General features: G+C 30.6%; 2 protein-coding genes across 6 annotated transcripts; both read left to right on the top strand.

Annotated features, from left to right (window-relative positions):
• The first annotated feature begins 1,623 nt into the window (after positions 1–1,623).
• LOC143916199 (alanine aminotransferase 2-like) lies at positions 1,624–4,927 on the top strand. Its single transcript, XM_077437170.1, has 9 exons — positions 1,624–1,849; positions 1,927–2,016; positions 2,864–2,958; positions 3,040–3,230; positions 3,305–3,507; positions 3,764–3,892; positions 3,979–4,185; positions 4,312–4,455; positions 4,530–4,927. The coding sequence occupies exons 1-9, from the start codon at positions 1,784–1,786 to the stop codon at positions 4,791–4,793; spliced, it is 1,389 nt and encodes a 462-aa protein (XP_077293296.1). The 5' UTR covers positions 1,624–1,783; the 3' UTR covers positions 4,794–4,927.
• A 594-nt stretch (positions 4,928–5,521) lies between these two features.
• On the top strand, positions 5,522–21,077 carry LOC143915057 (alanine aminotransferase 1-like). 5 transcript variants are annotated; one of them, XM_077435475.1, is made up of 11 exons: positions 5,522–5,578; positions 12,763–13,020; positions 16,645–16,734; positions 17,133–17,227; positions 18,233–18,426; positions 18,754–18,956; positions 19,067–19,195; positions 19,299–19,505; positions 19,581–19,724; positions 19,802–19,916; positions 19,996–21,077. In XM_077435475.1, exons 2-11 carry the CDS (start codon positions 12,775–12,777, stop codon positions 20,142–20,144), a joined length of 1,572 nt encoding a protein of 523 aa, XP_077291601.1. In that variant the 5' UTR covers positions 5,522–5,578; positions 12,763–12,774; the 3' UTR covers positions 20,145–21,077. The 5 variants fall into 5 exon arrangements, with proteins under 5 accessions (XP_077291601.1, XP_077291602.1, XP_077291600.1 ...); XM_077435476.1 differs by lacking the exon at positions 5,522–5,578 and adding an exon at positions 10,619–10,648; XM_077435474.1 differs by lacking the exon at positions 5,522–5,578 and adding an exon at positions 10,621–10,667.
• The last annotated feature ends 1,718 nt before the right edge of the window (positions 21,078–22,795 follow it).

The raw sequence follows: 22,795 nt of genomic DNA, 5'->3' as shown, positions 1-22,795 counted from the left end.
TTGTAATTTTGTTCTCAATTTTATGCATAACTACATATTGAGGAGCCATGTAACAACATAAGCATTCAATATATTTTAAAACGTTTGTATAAATGACTACATAGATTATCATTGTGTCATTATTAAATTAAAAATTTTCTGTTCTTAGACCCGGGTCAAGCCTTTATTATATACGCATATTTTTAGTTTTGAGGTAAAGTTTCATATTTGCCAAGTATGACTTTGGACAAGGAAAAGTGATATGAATTGTAAAATAACTATGACAATAAACATCTTTTGAAAAAGCAATACATATAAATTATTAAGAATTAAGCGCGTACGTTAGTTTATCAACATCCATTTTCGGTGATTTTGAGTGATACAATAAGCTGAAATTATTTTAGAATCTTTTCAATCTGTTATGATAACTTTTTCCCATATTTCATTTCAAGGCTGTTTGCAGTAGATTTGTAGCAAAGTTTTTCAACTAATAGGAGTCGAGATTTGCAGTTTGCCTACTGCAAATACTACTGACATGGAGTATAATTATATATAATATATGTATATGCAAATGTAGAATTAAATCCAAACTTTATCTCAAAAAACAAATCTATTCATTCCATATATAAAATTATCAGTATTGAAAATCATAATGGTATTTGATTTTTTTTTAATTTACCATGTTTTAAACTCGTCTATTGTAAATATTACATAGCAATTAAACTGTAAGTTATATATAAAGATCTGAATAAATAAATAATTAGTCTGAAGAACGAATGTTTAGTGCATAGATGAATTTTATGTTATTAGTGATAATTATCACACATTAATTAAATATCTTTGTTGTTTCCCTGTTGGCCATGAAAAAGTTATGAATGAAAGATGAACGCAAGATGGAATATATCAAGTGACACCGTCCAATTAAAATACCAATATATCAGATACGCAAAAACATATAGTGCATATGAAATTAAATACATGTATGTATGTGTAAATTAAATAACAATATTAAAAATTATTCAATTTGGCGATAATATTTAAAAATGTTAATTTGTAAACGATGGTGTTATCCGGATCTAATTAGTCATTCCCACACTATACTGTAGAGCAAAATGTACTTACATCATCATGACCATTCGAATCGCGTCGTTTAAACACATTCCATATTAAGTAAACGAATTTACCCATTTTATTTATTTAAATAAGTATCAATTAAAATTATTATAATATATATTATATACATACACATATATGATGTATTTGTTTTGACTGCAAATGTTACATTTTTTTTTAAACATATAATAGAATAATTTGTTTTACTTGATGACTATTTATATATTGTATATGTAATAAAGGAGGCAATATATTTATTATTTTAAAAATGTTATTTTACTAGATCTAGCAAAAGATCCTGAAATTATAGTTAATAATGATCATATTTTGATCTTTGTAATTAAATAATGTGGGAACAAATTGTGCATGTTTTCCATTAAATGATATAAATAAAAAGCATATGTGTTTTACTATTTCGTCATTATTGCATGTGTGTAATATTTTATGCACTTGGTATGATAATATGTATGGCAACAATTTGATAACATTTAAAAAAAATTAACGCTGACAAAACAGCGGAATTACTGACTCAGATTTAAAATATATATTTTTCATTTTGAGCATAACAATGATAACGTATATTAAAGTTTATCACTATTGGCGTATTAAGATTTATTCTTATGCGGGCATTGTGCAAGTCATCACCTACATATTTATTGCTTTCAATTAAATATTAATTTCACTACCAATTATGGATTATTTTATACGTGGACCACTTATTTTGAGAACTCGGCAAATACAAGATGAAATCAACAAGGTAAATAATAATAACAATAACATAAAATAGATTCGAATATTAGCTTGAATTTAATTTTCTACGGTTTTTGCACATAGGGAATACCAAAACCATTTAATCAAATAATAAAAATGAACATAGGAGATGCCCATGCAATGGGACAAATACCAATTACATTCATTAGACAGGTAAAATAATTAACTTAAAATAGTTTATGATGATTTTTAACATTTTATTGCATTTGTTATTTTTGGCATTAATGGTTTCGTATTGCTTTAAACGATATAATTTTTCTGATTGAAATGTGTATTTATTTTAAAATTTATGAAACAAAGGAATATTAAAATAATATTTTCAATTACATATATTCATTCATTATCCTTATTTAAATTAATATAAGATAATTTTATGATTTAGAGTTACTTTTTCGGCTTTTATTCACATTGCCTTTATTAAAGATGAATTTCTATTTTTATGATTTTTAACAATCAAGAATTATTTGGACGATATGCACGTGTTTGAAATATTTGAAGATAACTAAATATTAAGCTCACACTCTATGAAATTAAATTAAATATAATTCAAAATACAATTTACTTAGAATTGAAATTTTAATACCAATATTTTTATTCAATTCTACATTAAAATTGCAATATCTTTTTTTATCTACTGGTGCCAAAAATGTAGCAATGTGTATAAAAAGTATGCAGCTCTATGCAATTATCGTCAACGTGGCGATAATACGTAGATTCCTCATTGTAATATACATATGTATGTATATTCAATATAGTATTGAATATCAGTGACGTGCCATGGAAATATTTTTCCCTGTTTTTATCGCACAACCTTACTTATGTTTGCAAGAGCAGACAACAAGGTGACTAGTGATGTCATACCGAGTTGCTTTGTATCCTGCTCGCGTACAGGTAAGTAAAGTTGTGCTATAAGAACAGAGAAATTTTCACGGCATATATGTATGTTGAATACATATGTATATAAAACTGTTATTGAAAGGTATTAATATTGAAAAATTAGATTTTAGCATCTGTGATGTATCCTTCCCTTTTGGATAGTATGGAATTTCCTGACGATGTTAAAATGAGAACAAGAGAAATTCTCAAAGCTTGCAGGTTACATCAAATTTTAATCAGAATAATTGCTTTAAAATAAATTTTTAGTTTTAAAATAATTTGATTAAATGTTTGTGACAGTGGAAGTTCAGTTGGTGCATATTCGGACTCGGCTGGTATAGAAATCATTCGGAAGCATGTGGCCGATTACATTGAAAGAAGGGATGGTGTGTCAGCAAATTGGAAGAACATATACTTGACGGGTGGGGCATCTAATGGAATACGAAGTATTCTCAGACTATTTATAAATTTCGAAGCAAAAAAGAAACCAGGTAATTTTTCAAAATTCATATTGGCAACATGCACTGCATTTTCGAGGTTTAATTTTGAAATTAATGACTTATAGGTATACTTTTCCCTCTACCCCAATATCCAATCTACCCAGTTTCAATTGATGATTACAATATGGAAAAATTGGGATACTACTTAGACGAATCTCAAAATTGGAGCCTCAATATAAATGAACTAGATCATTTTGTTCAGGAATCTAAAAAATCGTGTGATCCGAAAGCTTTGGTTGTTATTAATCCCGGTAATCCAACAGGACAAGTATGTGGACAGCATTAATCTAATATCCTTTTTATATTTAATATGATAACCGCATAAATAAAAACACCATTTACGATAAGAATGTTCAAAGTGCGAAAGTTTTTATTTTTCTCACCACATCACACCATTTACTGTTATTGTTATACTTTTATTTTTGATCGGTTACCATGCCATACAATTATTAGGATAAGATTGTGAACAGCAAAATAAATTTCGCATGTATGAATTTTATTAATCTTATATTGGTTGTTTTCAGGTGATATCAATAGATAATATAAAAGAAATCATTAAATTTGCTTACAAAGAACAACTTTTTATTTTGGCTGATGAAGTATACCAAGACAATATTTATCCCGATGGAATGGAATTCCATTCATTCAAAAAAGTAAAAACTTCCAAAAAATTGCTTACGTACATACATAAATATAAATTGTCTCAAAATGATTTTCATTTAATCGATTTATTTTAAAGGTATTACATGAAATGGGTCCACCGTATACATCAATGAAAATGGCTAGTTTTATGTCTTGTTCCAAAGGATATATGGGTGAATGTGGATTAAGAGGAGGCTATATTGAAGTATTGAATATAACTCCCGAAATGGAAGCTAAACTTAGTCGTAATATATCATCAACCTTGTGCCCTACTGTCATAGGTCAAATTGGAATATATTGTATAGTAAGTACATACATATTAGTGCTTAGAATAAATTGATGACTATTCATATGTATCGGTGCTTATAATATATTGTATAGTTAGTCTTTTATTCTTATTTTTACTATAACAATAATGAATTTTACATAGGCAAATCCACCGAGAAAAGGAGAGGCATCATATGAATTGTATGTGAACGAAAAGTCCAAAATAATTGAAAATTTAAAAATAAAAGCCAAAATGACGTCAGAAGCTTTTAATAAATTTGAAGGATTTACTTGTAATGAAGTGCAGGTATTTTATATTTTTTACACTTAATGTTTATAACTTATTTAACACTGTCATTATATTTTCGAACTTTTTATTAGGGATCTATGTATGCCTTTCCTCGAATTCATTTACCATTAAAAGCAATTGAAGCTGCTAAAGAATGTGGTCAGCCACCAGATGAGTTTTATGCTTTCAAATTATTAGAACGTACTGGTATTTGTGTTATACCTGGAAAAGCTTTTGGACAGCAGGACGGCACTTATCATTTCCGTTCTACAATACTTCCAAGTATAGATCTAATTCAAAAAATGATAAATTTACTTGAAGATTTTAATACAGAATTTTTTCAAGAATATAAATAAAGTATTGTAATATATAGTTTTTAATTCATTGTAAGATGTTTATGGAAATAAAATATTTTGTTTTACCTATCTAAATACAAAGTATCTAAAACCTATAAATATAATACAAATAACGTTTATAACGTATAACGTTTACTAAAAATTTTGTTAAATGATGGAAACATAATACATAGATTACGTAGGTATTTGTATACAACCTAGTACAGATAACAAACGATAAAAATATAGTAACAAGGGCAATAAATTAAAATCCTTCTTATTTGCAGTCTTAATATTATATTATCAGCTCTACTTTTGTTGTTTATTATATTCTGCTTCTAACCGCCTATTCGTCAATGTTCTTGACTATCTTAATCTTAATAATATCTTATCACAATTTTTTCCAAAGCATTTGAACAGTTTGACGTTTTATTTCTTTATTTATATTCATTCTCTGTCAGAAGTAAGTCGTTTTATTTATAATCACAACTTTAAGACGAATTTTATAAAATTAAATTCAACTTTTCACTGTTTTCAAGTAAAGAGACATATGTTTTTAAATTTGTCGATTCGTTACCAACACTGTGTACATTCATAGACACATACATTGTAGGCACACATATTTAGCACAATACGTTAGGATCTAATTGGCAAACGCTATACGATATTGCTAGAGTCAGCATACGGTGTGTTTTCAGTCTATTTTTATCACGTTATATCACATAAACAACACATTATGAATTTCGGACAGTTAGCGAGAAAGCGCTGCACTGTGTGCATAGTTTTGCTGAAACCTCTTCAGACAAGTAAGAAAACATGTTTAAGTCATGTAATTTACTTATATTTATGCTTCATGTCTATATCAACATTATTTTCCTTGAAATGAGTATTAAATTAACTCGCCACAACATTAACATGAATATTTATGGTTAAAATTATGAATTTTTACATTTAAAATTACATGTTTGTATATAAAAAAATTATAAAATTATAAATCATAAAACTCCAATACTAATTAATTTGTATTAAAAAAAAAAAACGTTTGCAAATTTACAAATTTATATTATAATAGTTATTTTATATTATAATAGTTATCTTATATGAACTTATAAATTTAAATGTGCATGTTATATGTGAATTATAAATCTTTGGATGTTAATGTAACATAAGCTGGACAATAAAAATACGACAGACATACACACATATGTATATTTGGCTAGCAATGACCTTACGTGTGCAGTGTTATTATACAGTACCGAAATAGTAGTTCGCAAGGCTGAATAATAGACACTGTTTCGTAACAAATGTATTTTGTTTCGTACTGTCAATCAACTTTCAATTAATGGCTTCTTTTGATCACAAAGAAGCCGAAGAATATTGTATTGATTTCTTAGTTCTGAAATATATTAGTTCAACGGTAATTGTGTAAGAGAGACGTTGTCTACATATACTCTTCTTGAATCTTTTCAAAGATAGGTATAATTTATTATACATACATATTTCATATTTTATAGTAATTATTTCAACTTAAACTTAAATATCTAATTTGTAAAATGTTTAATTTTTGTTGCTCTTATGTAACCATTAATAATTCAAAAACGGGACACTAAGGTTTAAATTAATTTGATTTTGTTGATAACTAATTTGTTTTGAGAGCTGTTTATTTATTGAATTTTCGTGCATTCAATGAATCATTGTGTTATACAACTTGCTCTCAAACAATTTTTTAACACAAAATGTATCACAAAAAGGCATTTTGTGCACAATTTCTAATGTGGTCTACTTATCTATGTATACGATTGCTTATGATTATTTCCATTTAGAACAACGATTCTTAAGCTTTAGCAGTTTACGAAAATGTCGGTTTCTATACAGTTTATTGTTCCATAAATGTATTTACTATGATGAAAAATCAATAAAACAAGCTTTTACATGTTCGACAAACTCAAACACAAATATTAAATTAATTTAAAAAATGAAAAGTAAATCTTAAAAATTATCTTATAAAGACATGCTACTTATGGGTCTACCTCACGGGCCCGAATGTGAAACGCCCGAAAACGCAAATATCGGAAGGCAAAGATCGAAAATCGAAAGATCTTAAGTTGAAAGATCAAAAAAAAAGGGTGCATACTCACTTAATTTGCGCGAGCAGGATACAACAGGAACAAGAGGAACAGGCTTTTCCTTCCGTATTCTGCGCGCGCACATTAATACGGGAGGAGAAGCCTGTTCCTCTTGTTCCTGTTGTATCCTGCTCGCGCAAATTAAGTGAGTATGTACGTGAGTATTTTCTTATATAAAACTTTTTCCAAAAAAAACCTTGCTTATATAAGTTATATGTACATATATACTATACACAGAAAATACCATAAATAAAGTTTTATTATATATAGTAGCTTTGTGTTATCAGTTCTTACTATTAGAAAGAGAGTGCTTTGAAACTAAATATAGAATCACAAGGATTGACTCAATGCAAAATAGTTCTGTTCTGAAATCCTATTCTACATTTTTGAACTTTGATTTTATATATGTATATCATATAATAATATCATTAAGAAACTTTGTTCATATAAGTATGTGGTAGAATTTCTACCGTAGAAAACGGAAAATAAACGATTAGTTGCTACGTATATGTACATATTTGAAAGCTCAGCGTAATCACATTTTGAAAAAATTAAATAAAAAGTGGTATTTGTTTTTATAGATATTTCAATTTAAGAAACACTGGTTTAGAATATGATGTAAATACTGAAATATGCAATTTAGTAGGTGTTTGGGTATTATACTATGTATTTAAAAATAAAACGACAAACAACAGAAAAAAATGTGAGTAGGTAAGTATACAGGGATAAAAAAGACAGTTTTTATTTACAGTACATATTTTTGAAAAATCAATTAAATCAAAAGGAAAAATTTTCAGCGTTTTATGAAAACGTGTAATGGTCATACTAATACTAGAATTGGGGTCTCTTTATTTAACATTAGATATCTGACAGTTGACATTTGCAAGTATAATTTCGCGACGAATACTATTTTAAATAAAGGTTTGAACATGGCGGAAATTAAAGAAGATGACCAAATAACTAAAAGAAAACGTAATCATAGAGGTGTGACTGTAGGTGAGAAATTTGAAATACTTCAAAGGCTAAAAAACGGCGAAAAACAGGGTGATCTTTCAAGGGTGTTGGGAATCCCTCGTTCCACAGTGTCTTGTATTAAGAGGGACCAAGACAAAATTGTTGAATACGTGAAGAATGCTGGTTCTCTCGAATCCCCCATTATGTATTCTAAACGGGCCAAGTGTGTGATGGTACCAGAGGTGGAGAGATTATTGAAAGTATGGCTAAGAGAGCAAGCTTTAAAGCAAGTCCGTTTATCGCAAAAAAACATCATCGATAAAGCCAAAACCATATACGAAGATTTAAAGTCAAACGGAGGAAATTCAATCGGACCACCCTTCCAAGCGAGTCGAGGTTGGTTTCACCGCTTTAAAAAGAGAGCCAATATGCAAAGAGTTGAATTCCCGTGTGAGTCAAAAGAAGGCAAAAATTCTTCGTCAAGGGTCTCTACAGAAAAATCGTTTATTTTGAATGATATCTGTGATGAACCTTTGCCTTATATTGTTAGGAATAATTCATTACAAATTCTATCGAGTTGTGCCACTACAGAAGATGTCGATATGCCTATTTGTGATGCTAAAGAAGAATCGGACGGTGATGTAAAAGAAGAATCGGACGGTGATGTCACCACGGAAGATGTCGATATATCTATTTGTGATGTTAAAGAAGAATCGGACGGTGATGTCACCACGGAAGATGTCGATATATCTATTTGTGATGTTAAAGAAGAATCGGACGGTGATGTCACCACGGAAGATGTCGATATATCTATTTGTGATGTTAAAGAAGAATCGGACGGTGATGCCACCACGGAAGATGTTGATATGCCTATTTGTGATGTTAAAGAAGAACCGGACGATGTCAAAGAAGAATCGGACTGTGATGTTAAAGAAGAATCGTACGGTGATGTAAAAGAAGAATCGGACGGTGATGTTAAAGAAGAATGGGACGGTGACGATGTTTGTTGTACGGATTCCACTAGTCAAAAATCTAATACTAATGATGATTCAAACATTCGTATAGAGCCATTTCAAAAATTGACAATGGATAAATCTACAATAACTAATCAACTTAATATTAAACAAGAATGTACATCTTCTCAAGTATGCGATAGTTTAATATCTAATACTGAAGATATTGTGAGTACAAGTGTGGACACTAATTCTGACAATGAATTGGGATTGAGTGGTTTGATTAATATATTTAAAAAAATGGAAGAGTTATTACAGACCATTAAACGAGAAGATCCTGATCGAGAAAGACGTTCCAATGTGTGCATGGGGATTAAAAAAGAGTTATTGTGCTATAGACAGAAAATAAATATAGTACAAACCTTAGTGAATAGATTGTATGGAGAGTCCGAATAATAATTATCACCTTTTAAAATATTCGTGAAAATGAAGATCCTTCATCAAATAATTCATGTTTTGGAGATTAAATAATTCATACTTATAATTGGATGTCTTGTTTTACATGTAGTACATAATATTATTAAATTTAATATACACATACATACATATGTAATATAAAATACAGGAATTTTGTAAAGGCAACCAATTAAACGGTCAGAATTTAAATCAACTTTTGGAGAGAATAAAAGTAATGAATGAATGGTAATAATAAAAATAATAAATGGTCATAGTAAAAATAATAATTGGTCAGAATGGTCAAAAATAATGAGTAGTCGGCATTAAACCATTTTTTTTCATAGAATGGATTATAACTCATAACAAAGCATTCGAAACTGTTGAACCGAGATGCGAATGACAGATCGACTAGTTGTAGTAATCTTCAATATTACAGCAGTAACAACACTGAAACACAACTGAAAAAAATGATTCTGAACATCTTTCAGAATAATTCTTACCATTTGATGTAAAAAACCAGCGCCGTGGACTAGTGGTTAGCAGAGTGTCATGGGTTCGATTCCCACTGGAGTTCTGCTGCTGGCCAGACCTTGGTTTGTGACTCGAGGTCGATAGTTTATCATCAGAGTTTGCCAATTTTTCTAATTTTCATTGTAATGGCTTCTGTAAAATTGGCATCTTCTTTTATCTCTTTTCCTATCTCTCTTGCTAATCTCGAGTTATTCAGCGTCTTAAAGTTCGCCAATTTGATTATAAAATGCTGCAAAAATTTCACCATAGATGTCAGTGTGGATGTTTGTATTAATTCGCATTGTATAAAATGCTTATATATTGCATTGATTCATTGACTGTATTTATCTGATTAAAGTGCATTCACCGCTTTGGATCGATCTGTAAAAGCGAATGTTCATGTTCTATGAAATAAAATAAAATAAAAATTATGACCAATCCAGTTTAAATTCTGACCAATCAGTATCAATTCTGACCATCTAATATTCATTTTGGTCATTTATATTCTGACCCGAAAAATACAAGCCTTTTGTAAACATTCATTTAATATGTGTAATATATTTTATTGATATTTGTCGATTGACGGTCATCATGAAAAATAAAAATCAATTGTGTCCATTGATGGTAAATCGCGTTCAATTGGAACTATAAACAATAAAATTGGCTTATTAACCCGTTGAAACATTAGACCATAATTCCAAATAGTCAACAATTGACAGATAAATATACGAATGTTATTCGATTGAATTTTTGTCTCCACGATTCAACGAATAAGGTCATCGGCGTTTGATAAATGTTGACCTACATACAATTGCATGTTTTTGAATTGAGTAAATAGTTAAGCTAAACAGTGTTCTTGGGACAAGTGTTGTAATAAGTGAGCAATTTACATATTGGTATAACATTTTTCTGTAGTTATAGCTTTGTACAGATTGGGATTAATTGGTATTTTTTTTTTGTATATTAAACTACAATGAGAAGAACTCAAAATACTAACTTCATTATTTATTAATGTATGTCACATTTTTTTAGATTTTTTATATGTATATACATATTAAAATAATTAAACTTTTACTTTCAACTAAATTTTCTAGAGACAATGTACTAAGTGTTAATATTTATGACAATGCCATGATTACAATAAAATTAACGAATCATTTTAGATTTGCTTTTGTTGTATTGTAGTTGAAGTATACAAAGAGTCTTTTGTGTGAGTAGAATGCCAAGGTTTTCCTAATTTTGGAAAACTATTCTTCATTTTAGATTTGTTGTATAGATGTCGCAATATTTTTTTTAATATTGTTAAATTTTAATTTATGATACTCAGTATACTATTATAACATTTAACATTTTGTTTTTAAAAATAAAATTGATGTTTAAATGTAAACTTGACTGAATCGTTATTAACATTTTTATTTTTATACTACCTCACTAAAAATAATTTCATTCGTTTTGAATTAAAAGCCCACTTTACAACAGATTACTAATCGACTAATTTCCAAACTTGACCTTTATGTAATCAGTTTTTTGTATTCAGTATGAACAATATTCCGCCACAATGTGCATATCACAGAAAATAGCTGATTACACAAATATTCATTAGCACCTTTAATATCTGATTCAATTGAACTCATTGAGCTTTTGGAAATGCATTGTTATCCAATTATTACTAAGTAATAATTGTATAATATCGACAAGTGAGAATATGTATAGGTATATTTATAATATACCTCGGTATGTTTTACAAAATTTTAAATGAATATTTCACAATAAACAATCAATTTTTTGAACTTTTAGAGATGAAGTACATAGAATCTCGATTATGTAAACTAAAATTATTTGGAAAACGAAAATTTTGGGTAATTGGAAGGCGAAAACAATTATAAAATATTGCTTTTTCACATAGTATCTGACCAGATATTGAATTTCTAGGTCAGCGATTCTCAAGCTTTACATTTGCGGACCATTGAAAATAGGATAAATATTTTGCGAAATAGTAACACAGGAATGAAATATATTATTAGTGCAAGCTGAATTGTTCGGTGTTGCTTTGGTGGATATAATTTAATAAACGAAAAATACATTTATTTACATAATTTGAGAATTAAATAAATATATTTATTTATTTATTCTGGTTACCGGCTAAGCCAGCCTTTACACGGGAAGGATGAATTAGACCAGCACCGCGCCTGCGCCGGGTACTACGCTCAGTGTTGTATGGGTGGGTATGCACTGTTTCACACGTCCCGGATGAATCCACAACCGGTGGATTCATCCGGGACGTGTGAAACAATGCATACAACACATAATCCATCCTGCACGTGAAAAGGCGGGCTAAGACGAACTAATTCAGATGACTTATTTTGAATGAGCTGCATGGAAATACGAACAGTCTTTGTATGATCGGCAATTTTTGTTTGTTAAAATCATAGAAGTAGAATGCATAGAATCGCTCTCAGCCTCCAAAAATGTTGCTACAAAAACTCTGCGTGGCAGAGTTTGTTCGTTGTTTGCTAAACTTCGTCTCTCTCTCTCTTGTCTCTCTTCTGACTTTCCGTCTCTCTCTTCGATGGCTCGCTTTTAGACGATACTTTTGTTAAGAATGACCATTCTATGCATTCTACTTCTATGGTTAAAATGCTAAAATTTTTTGTACTATCTGGATAATTATTGCTTCTGAAAGCTCATTAAGTAATTGTTATAAAATATAATCAAAAGTATTAAATTGAAAAAAATTATACACAACTGTAATCGTACGAACGGAGTCTGATATTTTTGCAAACAATTCACCAAGAAAATGAAACTAGACATTAATTTGTAAATTGAATTGATTGTTATTCAACTGAAAATACTATGAATCATCGTAAAGTTGCAACGAAGAGAGTGTGGAATTGTGGAAAAGTCTCATGTGAGATGAGAGCAGGTGGCAGTAGTGTAGATTTTCCAGTTATGGTAGTGAAATGCTTTGTTAAGGCAGTAAATATGTTGCAGTCGGTGTTTGGCATGTCGGTACCGGTAGCTGCGGTGAGAGCCGCATTCGGCGTCAGCCGTTCAAGAGGGACGAACGTCCTCTCCAGCACCAGCTCCTGGAGTGTTCACTTGCCGGGAAGATCACCCCCAGGGATGGCGACCATGGCGTCTCGTTGCGTCACCCTCGACGACATCAACCCTAATGTCAAAATCATGGAATACGCCGTCAGGGGACCCCTCGTCATCAGGGCTGGTGAGATCGAGAAGGAGCTGGCCAAGGTTTGTTCCATCCCACACTCTACACTCCACACTCCACACTCCACACTCCACTCTCCACTCTAATCACCCATACTTCAATCTGTGTCTATACGAGTATATGTATGGATATTAAATATTTGTATGGTGAAAGTTTTGATATGAATGTTTACTTTCACTTTAGATTAATTCGTATGTATGTATGCGGTCGTCGAACGGGTTGTATATTCCGTACTAGTTTATGTTATGGAATTTTGTTCGTTCGCTTTTTAACGACTTTGAATAAAAAATGCGGGAAAATGTAATATACTTTGTATCCGAAGTTGTAATAGTTTTGTAATATCAATATGTTTGAGCCTAATAGATAGTATTTTTGTTTACATTATATTTATAGGGATGATGTAAAACGATCAATAGAAATTTTCATTGAAAGTATTCAGTAAATACGAATCAAATTTGTTTCATATAAATTTTGCAATAGTAGAAAACTCAATGGTGTCATCTATTTTCAGTAACAATATTCCTCCAATACATATATATATATATATATATATATATATATATATATATATATATATATATATATATATATATATATATACAGGTTTTTCATTCCACATTGAACCTCTTTCGTTTCAGATTAAACCTTATAAGGGTCAATTTGAAATGAAAAAGAGTCAATTTGGAATGTAAAACCTATATTGTGTCAACAAGAGGAATCCCGGGCCCTAGAAAAATAATTCCAAGCCCATTGACAAACTAAAAAATAGATCTTATAGATATATGTATTATATGTTTAATATGCGAAAAATCTATCAAACTATTAAAACAATACCTATATGTTAAATGTTATTTATTTAAATAATTGAATAAGAAAGTATGATTTCACGAAGAATGTGCAGATCAAAAAATAATGAACATTTAGCTTTAAATAAATATGTGTATTTTAATGTAGAATAATATAAAATATTAATATCCGTCAGTCGAGCGTCCTAACACTTGGCCCCTCTAGTAGTCCGGGCCCTGGAACTTTACCCCAGCTTACGCCGCTGTAGTCGGCCCTGCATATATACAGTAGTTACATAAAGTATGCTATATTTTAAATATGCAATGAATTATTACGGAATATATTTATGATTTCATAGAATTTTTCAACTAATAGAAAAAAAAAGTCATGAAATTACATATATTCTATTAATATACATACATAGTACTGGACTAATGTGCAAATGTAGCAGTTGCAATTGAGTTAAAAATTATAGATTACACATTTTTAAATTGCAACTACTATAGTATCTTGTGCCGACCTTTATCCCATTTACTTGGGGTCGGCTTTTCTAATGCGGCATCGTCAGAATTGTCTCGGTTGGTATCTAGGCATCTATCGGTGACGAGTCCCGTCAATGTGAGTTCAGACCCACCACATCTTCTCGGCTTATTCCTCAAATCTAATATTTTTCATATCATAAAAAGAAGATACTACTATAGTATCTATCCCCAGAAACCTGACAATTTATGAATGAAAATTTATTTACAAAGACGTTTAACTTTAAATTTCGAACAAAATATTCCCGGAAACCTTGAAAGTTCACTGGATGACGACGTTATATAGATTTTTTTTTATCTATTATCCATTCATGGTAAACTTTTATATAAAATGCCCCATGTTATATGTAAATACATATGTATTGTAGTTTGATACTTATCATAACAGATTGGATGTACCAACCTTTAATGGGTGCCACAACGTTTATCACATGTATGTTGTACTGTTAAACGAATTAGCTTAACGAATACCATGTATGTCGTATGTTTGCGTTATCTCAATAGTTACTCACATTATCAATGTGGGTATTATTACAAACAGCGTTCACCGCAAATTTAACCGTCTTTTTCATCATTTGTAATTTGAAGATGTAACTTTATATATCAACATTTATAAATAATATATATTATAATCATTTAAAATTAATATATGAGCCGTTATAATTGAAAGTGGCGAAAGTTCAACTTTCAGTTTCAAAAATACTGTTACGTATACTAAAAAGAACCGCCGAGTAGTTGCAATCAGATTAGCCCGAGTAGCATCCCAGAGACTGTGTGACCGTTATAATTGGTTTCAAGGATTATATCTAGACTCTGAGTGCATGTAGGCTAAACAATGGCCGCTATTTGGTCTCTTCTCAGAAGTGACCGATACCATGGTACCGTGGGACCGAATGTCATGGGAATACATATCCGAGTACGTGACCATAACAATAGGTAAACAAATCGGACGTCGACGATGTCCTGAGAGACCTGCCCCTTATAAGGCAGTACTTAGGCGATGTCACGACATTCTGGACTGAGCACTGCCAGTGTGTGTATCTCCTTAATCATTAATAAATGCTGTGACACGACTTTGGCCTTTTACTTGGATCCTCCACCCACCCCTACGCAACAATACTATTTCTGTTTGGCTTAATTCACTAATTGTTATCACTTATTTTAGTTCAATATGTCCAAAATCTTAGAAAAGCATAATAAACGTATTACAGGCCACCAAAATTTTTAAATATTGTTAAACGCAAAACATTATATTTAATGTTTTGCGAGATATTTCTTGAAATGAAGAAAAGTGGACTTATGCCACTTTCAATTATAATGGCTCTTATGTATTATACATATTATTTTTGATTGATTAATAATACATCTGTTCTTTTACCGTTAGTTTTTACATATGTACATAGATGTTGAACAGATTAATTGCTTTCATGTTGTTTCGATAAGATATGAAATATAATTGTGAATAACACTCATATGTATCGATAAAAATGCTACTATCCAACATTTATTGAACCTTAACTACAATCTATATTATTGTTTTTGAGATTAACAGGTTGATAATACAAGTTAATTTGGATGTAAAATTTACAAATACGGTGAATTTATACAAAGTTGCTGGTAAAAACAGTTTGAAAATCAATTACTAAAATTACTGGCATTATGGTGCTCTTAAATAAATGTTACTTATGGTATAATTTTTTTTAACTAATTACGCATTTTCGTTTTGAAATTATTATACTATATTCGTCAATTCGTAACCCATGTTGAGTGTTGACATAACAATAATTATATTATATCATAATTTAGATTGTTCAATCATTCATATTTGATCCGACTGCTTCTTTATATATAACTAGATATTCGTCAGAATTAAAAATAAAAATCCACTTTATTTTTGTTTTAGTTTTGGATTTTACTCAGTGCAATACTGAACTTTCGCTTTTTACGTTGAGCAATATATCTCGAGTATTGCTCTAGATTTCTATTTAGCCATTAACCGCTCACTTGAATAAGTAATGTTCAAGGTATTGATTTCTTAAGAATTCCAAGTTGAATGTTTTAAGTAAGCCACTAATGGATGGACCTGAAAAGCAACAGAATGTGAAAAATGATGTGTTGTGATTGTTTTGAATTTTCTAGTATCCAACCATTTGTGTATAGATATACAATACAATGCACCATTATGTGACGTTGCATGTCACTTAAAAATCAATAAACGTCCCTCATACTTGAAAATAAATCTAACACGCTTTAGCTATGTGGAATTATTATCATTAGATAAATTTTGTTCAAACTTATGAATGAGAAATCTTTATTTTTCAGGGAGTATCCAAGCCTTTCAATGAAGTCATCAAAGCCAACATTGGAGATTGCCATGCTATGGGTCAAGTTCCCATCACGTTCATAAGACAGGTTTGTATTTTTATAAATTAATATGCGCATATTGTGTGAGCAGACTAAACAACACATTGTCAGATATGCAATGTTGGTCACGGTTTAAATTGCTGTCATTTTCCTGCGACTGCTTGACGAGGAGGAATGATAAATTGACGTTATTTTAGATAGCCGCAGCGTAGTAATTTATCTGTGACGTTGTTTGATCAACTGTATTGTTGATGTTCAAATGTTTCGATGTAATTTTGAACTCGGCGACAAAATTTATTTCAATTTACTAATAGAATGTAGTTGTCCTTGAGGAGTGTTTTGCATTTTTAAGGTTGCCTGTTTGGGAAACAAAAACATTGTGTCTAGTATTGTTTTTCCACCAAAACTGGTTAATTTTAATGTATATTAAACTATTTTGTTTTTAGGTACTTGCTCTGGTCGCATACCCTCCATTATTAGATGATCCCAGATTTCCCGAAGATGTTAAGCAAAAAGCGCGAGATATACTCGAAGGCTGCAGGTATGTTTCGTTCGCAAATTGGTTAGACGCTATCTAAGTATTGGTTAGAGTGGTTTGTGTATTTTGATTATTACTAGTTTGCTAAATTTTTATTTACAATTGGCTGTGAAAATGTTGATTTTGTAGTGTGGTATACGCAGATAATGTATTGTGATTTTAAAATGTTTTATATTTTAAAATATTAATGTTTGGCAATAAATAATCAGCTGTCAACATGATAATCTCTGTAAATTCAATTTGATTTGTTAAAAATATTTTTGTAGTACATTGTTATCATTTGAAGTATGCTTTAAGACTTTATTGCGAATATAGATAGTGATTGTTATTTTTTTACTAGTTTGATAAATATTGTTTATATTATATTCCTGAAAGATACGCTTGTTAATAGATTGTTATCTTATATAACTTTTGGAAATTATTAACTCACTATGGTCCGTAAACACACACGGCTGTGTTTTTAGTAAGATTTCTTTCAAAAAACAACAATCATTAATTACATTTTATACAAAATATCATTAAATACATTTTAAATAGCATATATTACTATGGTTTATATTTCTTCCCAAGGAATTTATCGATAATAAGACCAAATAATAATCAGAAAAAATTTCAAATCCCCCGATCTCGAAATTGACTGGTTGATCATTAAACATGCTTCTCAATTTGAATCTTTCATTCAAATGAATAACACAATATCGTTTATTATATAAAAATATATTGAAATGTATAGAAATTTTATACACAAATGAATACAACAATCATCACAGTTTGAGTAATACTGATCTGATTATTTATACGGTCAAAGACAACCGTAAAGGTGTTGTTCACCGAAAATGTGTAAATTTTCAATTTTATTGATAGAAAGTTTTAGGAGTTATGTATGTTTCGTTTACAAAACATATTATTTTAAAGTGTATTTAATTGAGTTGAAATATTTTAATTAGTAAAATATAGTGCTAGAAAAAGTTCATAACAGTAATATGATAATTTCATTTACAATTACAGGGGCAGTTCAGTTGGTTCATATACGGATTCTCCCGGAATTGAAGTAATTAGGAAACATGTTGCCGAATATATTGAGCGACGAGATGGGGGCATTCCGGCTGATTGGCAAAACGTTATTTTATCTGCTGGTGCTTCGGATGGCATCAAGAGTGTACTCAAGCTGCTCATATGCGATGTTGGCGGAAAGAAACCAGGTAATAATATAGATTACTAGTGGTTTTACCCAGCTTCGCTCGGTATTTGTAATATAAACCGCTTAAACATGGCTAATTTAATAGTAAACATTTGATTAAATTTATTTGAATAGTTTCATTTTATTTACATTTATTTGAATATTCATTTGTTTTTTTATTAAATTGAATGTCACGGATTCTACGAACCAAACAAACATACATACAAAGTCTCTTTCGAAATTATATATTAGATATCTTTTTAAATAAAGATTTAAAAAGATATCTAATATAATTTAAATATTAATGTTTTTTAAATAATTTAAAAATTAATGTTTGTATAATTTTCAGGTGTATTAATTCCAATTCCGCAATATCCACTTTACTCGGCAACACTTGCTGAGTTTAATATGGAACAAGTAGGCTATTACTTGGATGAATCCAAAAATTGGGGACTCGATGTGTCCGAGCTTCAACGATCTTTGGACGAAGCTAGAAAAACATGCAATCCTCGGGCTTTAGTTATAATCAATCCTGGAAATCCCACCGGACAGGTTAAAGAATTTTTATAAAAATATTACTAGCTGCAGTACTAATGTTTGATGATTTTCTTTTAATGATAATATTAATTTGGTGTAATAAATATTTTATTTACTATTTTTAGGTACTTTCTAGAAAAAATATTGAAGAAATCGTTAAGTTCGCCCATAAAGAGAAGCTGTTTATTTTTGCCGACGAAGTTTATCAAGATAATGTATATGCAGAGGGTTCCAAATTTTTCTCATTTAAGAAGGTTTGAATTTTTATTTAGTATATCAATAAGTTTATACATACATATGTATGGATAAAAACATAACCATAATGGTATTTTGTAACTCATTTGTAATTTTTTTTAGGTATTAATGGAAATGGGTTCACCATACTCAGACATGGAATTGGCCAGTTTTATGTCTTGCTCCAAAGGTTACATGGGTGAGTGTGGTCTCAGGGGTGGATATGTTGAGATTGTTAACTTGTGTCCTCAAGTTAAAGCTATGCTTTTGAAGTCCATATCTGCTATGCTGTGTCCGACTGTGTTAGGGCAGACTGTAATGGACTGTGTGGTAAGTATCATTTCTTCGAATATTGATATGCATTATAAATAATTTAATTTAATTTCGTTATTTTTCATTGAAAAGGCAAATCCTCCAAAAAAAGGCGAACCTTCATACGAATTGTATGCAAAAGAAAAAGCAGAGGTTCTCGAATCCTTGAGGGTGCGAGCTACAATGGTTGCTGATGCATTTAATTCATTTGAGGGCTTCAGTTGTAATCCCGTTCAGGTAGTGGTTTTTATCATTTTATTGGTTGTACTTAAAAAGTATGCAATTCTGATTTATTGTATTTCTATCCACTCTAGGGAGCAATGTATGCTTTTCCTCAAGTAAAAGTCCCATCCAAGGCTATCGAAGCTGCCAAAAAGGCAGGACAAGCTGCTGATACTTTTTACGCTTTTCAATTGCTTGAAAAAACTGGTAAGTATTTGATATGTACACAATACAGTTAAAGTACTTAGACCATTTTCAATTTTTATCGTTTTTTTTTTCTTTTTAGGTATTTGCATTGTACCAGGAACTGGCTTCGGTCAACGAAAAGATACGTACCATTTCCGTACCACTATTTTACCACAACCGGAAAAGTTGAAGGAAATGTTGCAAAAGTTCGGAGATTTCCACAAGGAATTTGTGAAAGAATACAAGTAAACTCGACGTGGTGCAAGTTTCGACAGATTTTCGATTCATGTCATCATATAATTTGCCATATACCCAATTTATAATCATTGTGCTTGAATAAAAATGACAGCAATCATTTCAGATTGTGACCATGTGATTGATTAGTATGTAAGCCTGAAAATGACAAAATCTTATTGCTATAAATTGATTTTTATATTTGAATGATTTCAATTAATTTTTTATTGAAATTTAATATTTATTGTTGATGACCTGATATTTGATGATTTAAATTTTAAATATGAATATTGGATTTTGACCAATTAATTATTAACTTTTTAATTTTATTGTTGAATATCGTTTTACATTTTTAACGAAATAATTTATTTATATCATAATTTTTTAATGGAACTACTTATGTATAATTTTATATTACATATACATACATATAAAATTAATATTTGAAGTATCAGCAATTTCGCACATATACGTATGTCAGTTTGGCATTACTTAAAATCAAATAAATAAGATTATTTTTGTTTGCGAGTAAAAAGTTATCATTTTAGTATTATACTATCACAATATGTATGTGCAATCTCACAATATCAATATTTGTATTTACCCAAATCTGTCGCTTATCTCAACCCAAACAAATTTATTTATATTGCATATACAAGTTAGCTATAGTTATCCCTGTTCCTTCGTTTGTTTTTTTTTTTTTAATATGCATTCCATAATTTTGAAGAGTATTAATTGTTATGAGGTTTTATGAATTTACAATCATATTTTTTGTTGTGCAATTTGTATTCCAATTTTTCAAGTTCTATTTGTTGTAGGTAGATTTTTTTTTAACCTAATTATACAACATTTATATACATTTATATACATGTATGTACATTGTTATAGCACCTTTGAGTGTATGTATTTGTTGAATACAATACTGAAATATTATATTTGTTTTGTCATACCCATGATTTTTATGTGTGGTATCAATCCAAAATACTGCACGAGTCTACAAATGATTTATTTTCTCAAGCTATTTACCCGGTAAGAAAGAATTTAGATACGAAAAGTGTTTATAAAGGAAACTTCGAGGTATATATTACAAAACATCACAACAAATAAAAGATAAACACACGCTTGAACACAATCCTGGATTCTTAGGCAATTACGACGAACCCTACTCTTTCATTTTTCGCTAACACATCTAGATACCTGTTTCATTCCAGAGAGCACTACGCTTTCGCAAAAATGTTTTTTCTGATTGTCACTGTTATATTTTCCCACTTTGACATTTGATACTATTTATATTTGAACGGGCAAATAGATAATCGATTGGACGGATACATTATATTTCACGCAACAGATGATAATGCAATAAAATTAAAAATCTGTTCATCAGATCTTGCGGAAGTTTCCAACAGGTTCGTTCCATCATAATCAATCACTTTTTAAATGGAACGTCAGGATGCTGCGACTGCCCGAACTTTGCCCGAGGTAGAGATTATTTTACGACAAATATTCTTCACTCGGGCTGACACCGCGTGAATGATGAATTTTCACACCGTTTTTTTTTTCGGGTAAAGCGAGCGATTAGATGCGTGCGAAAGTCTCCTGCAAAATTGGCCCAAGTTTCACGATGAATATTCGGCGTTTGTTTGTGTGAGTCGTCCTATCGATCTTTGAGAACCGCCGCTCTACGATAACTCATCCCCAAGTCCTTATGAGTGTGGTGATTTTTCGGATCGTTAGAGCCGCTAACTAGAAACCCCTTTATCTCGACGCGAAACAATACGGAGATTCTCTTAGTTACGGACATATACATATAAAGTATTTTGAATATCGTCTTGTTACTTACTATTATTGTATATACGTATTCTGCAATCTCGAACATTTGTATATTTATATAGTCTGTTTGGGTTGAATTTTCTTATCGTTTCAAGTTAGTCGAGAGCCGATTAGGTACAATTTGCCTTGTTGAGAATGTTAGTACTCATATTATAAATCACATTTGATGACTTTGTGCATATACGTAGTATGTTAATTAACATATTACTTGAATTATACAATATGATAAGTTGTAAAAATTGTGAATAATACAATCGACATGTCATATATATCAGCGTTTCCCAACCCTTTTTGACTCGCGTACCACTTGGTAGTTAGTATATTAGGGCGGTTTCAAACTAGCATTTTTTTCTGCGCGTATACGGTCGTTTCGGCATACGCGCTTACACGCGCGCTACTTTTCGCGCTTCAAAAAACCGGACGCGCGTACACGGGCTTATTCCGGTGTTTTCGCTCGAACCGGTAGTGGTGATTTAGTATCAACATGGATAATACAAGCTTATAAGCGCGTCTACGCTCGTACGAGTTGAGGTCTGTTCATACCTAGTCAGCACGTACCGACTTCAGCAGGTATCCGGCCGTACGAAAAGTATTCTTTGGTACATTTTGTATGGGTATATTCATACCAACCGTCACGTTTACGCCACGGCAGGCTCACAGCAGTACCCGACATTTCCTGTTCATACCTTACAGCAACATCCGTCAACGTATCGTATCCTTTTTTTGGCCATCTGGTCACACCCTAAAATCGGTCAACCAGTTTTCTCGTGACCGATTGTTGTCCGACCGGTTGTCCTGTGACCGGTTCACATTTGACTAGTAATCACCGAACCAGT

This window comes from Arctopsyche grandis, chromosome 8 (genome assembly GCF_051622035.1).
Source record: "Arctopsyche grandis isolate Sample6627 chromosome 8, ASM5162203v2, whole genome shotgun sequence".
Classification (NCBI taxonomy): domain Eukaryota; kingdom Metazoa; phylum Arthropoda; class Insecta; order Trichoptera; family Hydropsychidae; genus Arctopsyche; species Arctopsyche grandis.
The sequence above is the reverse complement of the archived record's forward strand: the minus strand, read 5'-3'. Positions and strand labels throughout refer to the sequence as shown.